Source organism: Salvia splendens, chromosome 12, assembly GCF_004379255.2.
Source record: "Salvia splendens isolate huo1 chromosome 12, SspV2, whole genome shotgun sequence".
Lineage (NCBI taxonomy): Eukaryota > Viridiplantae > Streptophyta > Magnoliopsida > Lamiales > Lamiaceae > Salvia > Salvia splendens.
This window is the reverse complement of record NC_056043.1, coordinates 11,645,264-11,655,419: the sequence shown is the minus strand read 5'-3', so window position 1 is coordinate 11,655,419 and position 10,156 is coordinate 11,645,264. Positions and strand designations below refer to the sequence as shown.

At 42.3% G+C, this 10,156-nt stretch overlaps 1 protein-coding gene across 1 annotated transcript; it reads left to right on the top strand.

The window, feature by feature from the left end:
• Positions 1-556: 556 nt before the first annotated feature.
• LOC121757544 (ankyrin repeat-containing protein At2g01680-like) lies at positions 557-1,292 on the top strand. Its single transcript, XM_042153072.1, has 2 exons — positions 557-952; positions 1,032-1,292. The coding sequence occupies exons 1-2, from the start codon at positions 557-559 to the stop codon at positions 1,290-1,292; spliced, it is 657 nt and encodes a 218-aa protein (XP_042009006.1).
• Positions 1,293-10,156: the final 8,864 nt, after the last annotated feature.

The following is a 10,156-nucleotide window of genomic DNA, read 5'->3' as shown; positions in this document are numbered from 1 at the left end:
TTCATTTTTTTAATATTTAATTAATTTCTATCTCCTCCACATCATTAATATTCATCCAACCAAACCCCTCATTTTTTATGGTTTATCAATGACCACCCAACCACACCAATATATAATTATTTTTATATTATTTTGTAATAATAATATTTACATATAAAATATTTATTCTTACACAATAAACTTTATATAAAAACACAATAAATAACAAATTATAAATTATAAAAATAAACAAACAAAAATATAAACTACAATAATTAAAATATGAAATTTAAAATACATAATTAGTGCAAAAGCAAAAGTAGCAAAGAAAGCAATTGAGAGGGAGGAAATAGGTATGCAATAGTGATAATTCGATTTCCCACTTGGTTGGAAACTGTAAAATGGTAAAACTCATTGTTATTTTTTTTTCATGCATCAGTTGTTTTGGAAGCCATAATCAAGGCGGAGCCAAAATTAATCCAGATGAGTGACAGTGAAGAAACAAATCCGCTTCATTTCGCTGCATATTTGGGTAACCTAGAAGCAACACATTACCTGCTACAAAAATGGAAGAGAAATGCAACTAAAAGAGACAAAAGAGGTGAAATGCCTATTCATTTGGCAGCACTTGGAAGGCCATGTTGACGTCATTCGCGCTTTGCTCCTATATTCCCCCGAAGCAGAGGAGCTGCTCGACAACTCTGTTCAAAATATTCTACACATTGCTGCTTGGACTGGACGATATAATGTGTTCCATTATGTTCTCAACAATCCAAAACTCAGCTCCCTCATAAACATGAAAAATAAATCCGGAGACACGCCCCTGCATATTGCCACCAGGAATGATCATGCTAAGATAGCCAGTACCTTAACCTGGGACCAGCGGGTTGACATTAAGGCGGTTAACAACAATCAAAAGACAGCCCTTGATGTTGCTTATGAAAAAGGGATATATAATCCTTCTTTTACAAAGGTATGTATTTACAGCTAGTTAAGTACTATCTTGCAATTTGTTTTCCCATATATTGATCAGATCTATGTTTGGGTTTCAGCGTTTGACTTGGGCTGCTCTGAAATCTGCATCTGTTCCTCAAAATTCAGATTCATATAGGATTGTGAACGTCAACTTGGATGTCTATAAGGAAAGAGTAAACACTCTCACCATGCCTGGTGGCTACATTAGCTCTGAAACTGGCACTGATTTGGGCATGGCAACATTGTGGAGTGACACGGTGTTCCACGTTTTTGTTTTATGCGACACTATAGCCATGTATACTTCAATCCTTGTTGTTACTGCTCTCATCTGGGCTTAACTAGGTGATACCACCTTAGTCATCTATGCCCTTGAGCTTGCGGCACCTTTGCTCGGAGTTGCTCTGATCATGATGTCCATTGCTTTCACAGCTGGAGTTACCATAGTTGTTAACAAACTCAGATGGCTCCAAATCACTCTGCTTGCCATGAGTACATCATTCATCGCCCTATTGCTTCTGCTACTGCTTCCCTTGTGTGCACCACTCACTTCAAGGAGTCGGATACTACGGTATTGATAAGGCTCATTTCATGCATCGGTTTAAGGGTGATATACATGCTACTTGATCGGTTTATCGCGCAAAACAAATGTTAAATGTACAGAAATACCACTTAACCAAGGCAGCAAGGCCGAACTGATCAAGCAAGTACAAAAGGCGATAAAAGGCCAAGAATCGGGGGAGTTGATCAAGGGGGAGCGATCAAGCAGTTAGGTGGGGACCGCTGGCTTCTAGAAGAAGAACACGTGAGGAAATGAGCTGGATATAGCGCACCATTCTGTTATCAAGGACGACGTTCTAGAAGGGGACACGTGCTGGAATATGAGACGCAAGGACGGAGCTGAGTCACGAATCTGTAACCAAAAAGCGTCGTCATTCTAGAAGAACAGGATGTAGCAATCAATGAGTCTCAGAATGAGCGAATATTCCCTGTCAAGATCGTTATCCAGCTGGCGGCCGAATCGAGCTTATAAATAGAGGGTGTGCCACCACAAGAAGGCATCCGAGACTTTACTTTCCGTCTAGTTTAGCTTAGCTTAGTTATTTAGCGTAGTTCAGCTCTCTAGCTTAGTTTAGTTCAGTTCTCTAGCTTAGTTAGATAGCTTAGTTTAAAGGGCGACCGAAAGGGAGCGCTGCAGAATATTCATTCCTGTTAGCGTTATCTTAAGTTTCTCGCTGAGATTTTTCTCAGTTTTACCGCTTTCTTAGATTCCAAAGTGTTAGCTTAGTTTAAATTTCACGTTGTACTCAGCTTTTAGTTTAATCAAAGTTATTTTCGCTTTTAATCCGCGCATTTACTTTTCTGTTATTACCTGCAATTCACTTGATCCAGTAGTTAAATTTCCATTGATCAAACTAACTAGTTTAATTCTGTCTAGATTAAAACCAGTAGTTAAAAACTCCCAAGTTAAAGCGTGGCAGTAGCCAACCCCCCTGTTTACTACTCACACACTCGACACACCAACTTCTCTGTGGGATCGACCCCGAACTTGCCGCTTTACTGTTAAAGTTGTGCAAAATTGGGAGTTATAAATTACTTTGGCAAGGCGGAAAGGGCGAGAGCTAAATTGCATTGATTAAGTGACAACGACATTTGCTAATTGATCCAATCGGTTCGGTTATCATTCCATATAACTTGATCCGCATTCTATTCGTGTTTTCGACCTCTTTCCAAGTCCCTCCAGGTATCTTTCTTACTACCCATTTTGCTTGCTCGTATTAATTACGAGCACAAAGCCGAATCATTGAAGTCTGAAGCACCACCTATTCCACATTGTGGCATTGTATCGTATCTAATTATTTATGTTTGGTATGTACTTTAATCTACTAATAGTGAGGTAAAAACACTTCTTGTATTCGAAAATACATTACTGTCTTACTATTATCTATATGTCTGATCGTATTTACTCTTTATATGTTTTAGTATTAGTATATTAAGCATTGCACGTGTGATGTGTTGCTGATTTGTATTCTTGTGGTATTTTGTAGGATTGTTTGATATGAGGGTTTCACTTTGTTTGATTGAGATAATGGTGTTGGAAACTTTATGTTCTTAGAAGCTGTTTTGGGATGAGTTTGACTAGTTTACAATATTTTTTAAAAATTGATTGGCTTTTATTCCACTTATAAAATGACTATTGATCCCTTCTTCACAAAGTTGACTTGATCGTACTTTTATAGGAAATGGAAAACATGTTAGACAACTAATGAGTAGTGTCATAATCCTACTTAATAACTCTTTATAGAAAATTCTCTCTTCTTCGTATACATTTCTAAATTCCTCTAGATATGTGTATGATTTGTGGCAAAACATCATCATGCATGTAGTATATCGCAAAACATGATTATAGAAAAGAAGGAAACGACATAATTGATTGCGCATATGAAGAAGTTAATTGATTCTAGCTTGGTTTCGCAAGCAAACCCCTATGTCAAGGTGTTCCGTCTCAATTTTGAGGGTTGACATGTTTCTATGTGCGAAGAACAATCTCATAGCTTCCTTCGACAATATTTTATCGAAGAACTTTGGTCACGTACCAACAGATTCCAACATTTAAGTTTAATGTAATTTTCGTTGTTAAATTAATATCATTTAGACTAATTTAATTAGATACAAATAATGAAATTAAAAATACTCCCTCCGTCCCTAATAATTCGTCACCATTTGACCCCGCACGGGTTTTAAGAAATGTAATAGAATGTGAGTTGAAAAAGTTGGTAGCATGTAGGTCCTACTTTTATATATTAGTCTTATAATAAAATGTGAGTGTAAAAGAGTTAGTGGAATGTAAGGTCCACTGCCAAAAATGGTAAAAGTGAAAGGTGATAAATTTTTAGAAACGGATGAAAAAGGAAATAGGTGACAAATTTTGAGGGATGGATGGAGTATTATATATGAATTTGGATAATAATTTTAAAAAGATGAAATAAAATAATTACCTTCTGTTATGATTTGAGGTTTAAAATCGATATTAATTGTTGGAGTTGTGCTTGCACAAAATTTCATGATAACGTGACAAGATGAGGTGTCAGGGCACCCGCAACGCGTTGCGCGGGTGTCCCGCGTTCCGTCACGGAGGGAGGGAACGGCGGCGCGACGCGTTGCACTGCCTCGTCTCGTCCCCAGCCCGTCTCGATCCCGTCCCGCGTCCCGTCACGGCGTGACGAGTGACGAGTCGTCTCGCCACGCCCACTCGCCGGCCCGCAAGTGGGCATCGTCACGCTGACGCAATAAATCATTTTTTTTAATTCGAATTTAAAAAAAATTAAAAATATAATAAAAATTGTAAACGGTAATATTACCGTTTAATTAGCCGTTTTTTTACTCTATAAATACTCCTAATTCATCCTCATTTCACACACAACTACACATCTTCTCTCCCCAAATCATCTCCATTTCCTCTCCAGTTTTCATCTAACATCTCATCACAAAATGTCCGGCGACAGAAACTCCGGCGGTGGTGGCTCCGGCGGATGGGATCTCAACGCGTTCGGTGACTGGGAGAGCATATACAACACATTAGGTGGTTCCGGTTTGTCGACGTCGGGGGGTACCAACCACCCAATTTTGACGGATGCATACGCCCGTCCCTCAGCCCGGCGGTATTCGCAGGGATTATCCCAGATTCGGGAGGATTATTCCGTTGAATCCACTCCGGGAGGAGGGCGAGGCGGGGGAGGAGGCCGAGGCGGTGGAAGCTCCAGGGCAGAGGCGGGCGAGGAGGAGGAGGATCTAGGCCGGCATCCGTACAGCAGCAAAGAAACGATGGCGGTGTACAACGCCTGGATCCGTTTTCATACGATCCCATCGTCGAGAATCAACAAAGCCGGAAGTGTTTCTGGAAAAAGGTCTCTGAGGCCTACCACCAGATTAAGCCGAAGGGGTCCCGCCGCCGCACATATAAGATGCTTCGCACTCACTTTGACCGAGTCGACAGAGAGGTCAAACGATTCTGCGGCATCTACACGAATGAAACGGCTCAGTACCAAAGCGGATCCACGGGCACCGACATTCTGAGGTCGGCTTTGCGCGTCTACCATGACGACACCGGCAAACAATTCAAATTTGTTGATGTTTGGCAGGTCGTCAAGGATGAGGAAAGGTGGGTCGGCAGTGTCCGCCCCAGCTCGGGCTCAACCTCCAAGCGCACTGTAATACCCCGACTTTTTCTACCTTTTAATTGTTCTCCAAAACGTTGTTTACATAGCTGAAAATTTTTCCTTCAATTCTTTTCAATGATTAATAGAATGGGCTAAAGCCGTTAATAAAAAAATCGGGCCATGATCATTTCCATTCTTTTTATCAACCAATTGTTTTCTTGAGGGAGCCCAATTATTAAGAGCCCAAGTGAGCCCCATTGTTATTGCAATCGCACAAAATCAGCCACTCCCTTTCTGTTGAGGAATTTTTGGCAGCACCACCTGAAAAATAGGAACAAGAACAATTAGGGTTTCATCTATATATCACACGCCTCCATCTTTCATAATCTGAGATAGAAATAGGGAAATAACCGTGCGTAACAGAGTTTACATTAATGGAACAAAACAAATTGATAGAGAGATGAGTGATGGTGATCGAAAGAGGAGAGGAGACAGAGGCATGTGACGCGTTGAGAGTTCTGAAATCAGAGACATGAGAGTGAAGAGGGGATGACGAGAGATAGATGGAGGAGTGACAGCGGCGGTGCGATGCTGATCGGGACAGCGATGGCACTGCTCGTCTGCTCAACGAATCCCGAACAGCAGCAGCAGCGACTGAGCGGCGGCTGTGGCCGAGACGGGCTGAATTTTGATAGACATCCTCTTAACGATGGTAATCGAGAGAGGCGAAGTTGTGGCTTAGCATAATGAAGATAGGAACAGATTTGAGAGAGTATTTCGGTTGTTTTCTTATTGCTTACTTGTGTGTATTACAATCTCCCAATATATAGGAGAAAATAATTCCTATCTAAGGAAAAGCTATTAATTACATATCAATCTATTCTAGGGTATTGATATCAAATCAATGATTCCCTAATCTCCTCTCCTTAATTCATGTAGTTTGACACTCCCCCTCAAGTTGATTAACGGTATCTCCGATATTCAACTTGCTAAGTATTTCCTTGAAAATCTTTGGATGAACTGCTTTGGTTAGTATGTCAGCCAACTGTTCTTCAGATCTCACAAATGGGAACTCTACAATACCCATTTCGAGTTTTTCTTTGATGAAGTGGCGATCGACTTCCACGTGTTTGGTTCTGTCGTGTTGTACTGGATTCTCTGAAATGCTGATTGCTGCCTTGTTGTCACAGAAGAGTTGGCTTTTCCGTGTAGGTGGGAAGCCAATTTCTGTCAACAATCTCCTCAACCACATTATTTCCGTGAGTCCGCTCTTGATTCCTCGAAACTCGGCCTCAGCACTAGATAGAGCTACTACCTTTTGCTTCTTGCTCCTCCAAGTAACGAGATTACCTCCAACGAATGTGAAGTATCCCCCTGTCGACCTTCTATCGACTGGATTGCTTGCCCAGTCAGCATCAGTATATCCATGGATCTCCAGATCTTCTCCTTTTTCTAGAAACACTCCATATCCCACAGTTCCTTTCAGATATCGAACGATCCTTAAGGCAGCTTCCATATGATCGACCTGTGGCTTGTGCATGAACTGACTAATCACGCCAACTGCATATGTGATATCCGGCCGAGTATGTGAAAGGTAGATAAGCCTCCCTACTAATCGTTGATACCTTTCTCTGTTAGCTAGATCAGCTCCTTCTTTTATTTTCAATCCATGGTTTGAAATCATGGGAGTTTCTGCGGGCTTACACTCCAATAAGCCTGTTTCTGCCAATAAATCCAAGACATATTTTTTCTGCCTCAAGAAAATTCCACGTCGGGACCTTAACACTTCAGTTCCAAGGAAGTACTTCAGTGCTCCTAGGTCCTTCATCTCGAATTCTTTGAACAAGTTCTCTTTTAGACTCTGGATTTCTTTAACATCATCTCCAGTGATGATCATGTCATCAACGTAGATGATCAGACATGTCATCTTATCGTCTCTCCTCTTTGTAAAGAGTGTATGATCTGACAGGCTTTGCTTAAATCCTAGTTTGAACATTGCTTGGCAGAATCTTCCAAACCAAATCCTTGGGGACTGTTTTAGCCCATACAACGTTTTTCTCAAACGGCATACTTGTCCGGTTCCAAATTCAGCTGAACATCCTGGAGGGACTTCCATATATACTTCTTTGTCTGCCTCGAGTTCTCCATGAAGGAAGGCATTTGTAACGTCGAACTGGTGTAGGGGCCAATCCTTGCATGCTGCTACAGACAGTAAGGTCCGAACGGTATCCAATTTTGCCACGGGGGAAAAGGTTTCCTCATAGTCTACCCCATATACTTGTGAGTATCCTTTGGCCACGAGTCTCGCCTTGTACCTCTCGATTGAACCATCAGCTCTTCTTTTGATCGTAAATACCCATCGACATCCCACTGTCTTTTTTCCTTGAGGCAATGTACACTTCTCCCATGTTCCATTTTTTTTAGAGCATCTATCTCCTTCTTCATGGCTTCCCTCCAATGTTTATGTTTTGCAGCTTCCTCGAACTTCTGTGGGATTTCTTCTTCCTCATACAGTGCTGCTTCGAATGCCCTGGCCATTTCTGAGAGTTGTCCCTGTGCAACGTTGCTTATTGCATATTTGGCCTTTCTTCCCTTCCAATCTGGTGAATACCGTTGAGGAGGAATTCCCCTAGTGCTTCGCATGGGCAAGTCATATGATTCTCTATCTCTCCCGCTGGTTTCACCGTCGTCTTCATTGTTCCTGGTTTCATTAGTATTCTCAGGAAGTACAATATCCATATCAGAACTGTTTACCTCATGAATCGAAGACGGGGTTGACGGTTGATTAATGTCACCTAACTCCACGTTCTGACTAGTGGGGTTTGACAGCCCGGCGGTGCTGCTAACTCCCTCTGTTGGACCGGCGTTCACGACAGGGATTGGCTCGGGTTCGGGCTCTGGCTGCTCCCCCCCTATCTGGTTTCTCCCTTGAGTGGGCAAAGGTAGCCAATTTAGTAGTTCACTATCGGGACTATTGTCTGGTTGGTTCTCCCCCTGAGCACTAGATTGGCTATAAAAATACTCCCCCTCAACAAAGTCACAGTTCATGGTGGTGTGCATACGGAGAGTGGTTGGATCATAACATCTGTAACCTTTTTGGTTTTTTCCATACCCAAGAAAGACACATTTGAGGGCGCATGGTGAAAATTTGGTACGTTCCTGTTTGGGGATGTGGACAAAGACCGTACAGCCAAACACCTTGGGTTCAAGCGATAGAGATGATGGCAGTTCAAAATGTGTTGAGAAAACGTCAAAAGGAGTTTTAAACTCAAGAATTCCAGTGGGTAAACGGTTTATCAAGTATACTGCAGTAGCTATAGCTTCAGGCCAAAAGGTTTTTGGTACGTTGGATTCAATTAGAAGGGCTCGGGTTATTTCTAGGATATACCTGTTTTTCCTTTCTGCTACCCCATTTTGCTCCGGAGTGTAAACGCAAGAGGTTTGGTGAACTAAGCCCTTATCCCGAAAGAAATCTCGCATCTTTGTATTGACAAATTCCCCCCATTATCGGACCTCAGAATTTTGATGGAGTGATTATACTGAGTTTGGATTAGGCTATAAAATTCAGTGAATTTTTCAAAAACATCAGACTTATTTTTCAAAAAATAAACCCAAGTCATTCGAGAACAATCATCAATGAACAGGAGAAAATAGCGAAAACCCTGACCCCCAGTAATCGGGGCAGGACCCCAAACATCAGAATGAATCAAAGCAAAAGGAGATTTCATACGAGTATTGTTCAACTTAAAAGAGTGTCTGTGGCTTTTGGCCAGTAAACAAGTTTCACAATGAAAAGATTGCATAGATGTAGCTAATTTAGGATAAAGAAGACGAAAATATCCTATGGATGGATGTCCTAACCGACGATGCCAAAGCCAAGCCTGTCTGTCTGCCAGTCCGTGAGAAAGCATCGCAACACTCTGTTGGGCTATCTCGTCCACGTAATACAGTCCGCTTCGCTCAGTGCCACGCCCAACTATCGTCCCCGTCTTGATATCCTGTAACATGCAAAATTGTGGTTGCATTAATAATTTACAGTTAAGCTCTTTGGTCACATGACTAATGGACAAAAGCTTATGTGATAACGAAGGGACAAAAAGACAGTTAGATAGACGCATAGTTGGCGAGATATTAATTGTGCCTGCCCCCCGAACTGGAGCGAGGTCCCCACTGGCGGTTTGGACAAAGGTTTTATGAGATTTAGATATGGTTATGAAATCGGAGGCTTCAAACGACATTGTGTCTGTAGCTCCACAATCAAAAATCCAATGTGGATCTTTGGGGCCGGATGTGGAGGTGGATGAACAAGCTAAGGCGTCAAATGAATTGTGAGTGAGAATCTGAATTTCGAAAGGTATAGGACAGTGGGGTGCGATTTGCAAGGTTTTAGCAGTTTGGGGACTGTATTGGTATTTTTTGGAAATTTTGGGCTTAATTTCGGATTTATATGTGGAATAGTGGTCAGTTTGGGATTTTGTGGGTCTTGAGGGGGGTATAGGGAAGGTATTTTGGGGATGGGGTGCATTAGGTGATAAAGGGTATTTTGTGGGGTTGGTTTGGAAATCCCTAGAACATGAGGTATATGTTCCGAAATCATCCTCATTTGTAGAGGATTTCTCCGCCGCCGCCTCGCGAACCCTAGACGTCCTGGGAACCGTCGCCACCGGCACTTTCTTGCCGCCGGTGGTGTTAGATTCAGATATCTCACCTTCGGACCACGTCCTAGCCGCCGAAACAGAAGCAATGGCATTCTCGCCATTCTTCTCCTCCGGCCTGTTCTCACTGCTCACGGTTGATGGACCTCTGCTGCCCACCGGGACTTCGGTGTAGGTAGCTTGGTTGCAGACTGTGATCGCCGCCGCTGCCCTTCCACCACCATTGTTGTTCCGATTGGTATTCCGGGCTTGACGGGCCTTCTTCATTTCTTCATACCACTCTGGGAATCCATGAATATGAAAGCATGTGTCTTTTGTATGCTTTTTACCTCCACAATGGGTACACACGAGCCTACTTTTATCTTCATCTCTGCGGTAGTTTGAGTTCCG

Bases quoted from the DNA above. Each gene is read 5' to 3' on its own strand.
- LOC121757544 (XM_042153072.1), top strand. From the start codon at position 557: ATGCAACTAAAAGAGACAAAAGAGGTGAAATGCCTATTCATTTGGCAG. The intron at 953-1,031 runs GTATGTATTTAC...TTTGGGTTTCAG, and splicing joins ATAATCCTTCTTTTACAAAG to CGTTTGACTTGGGCTGCTCT.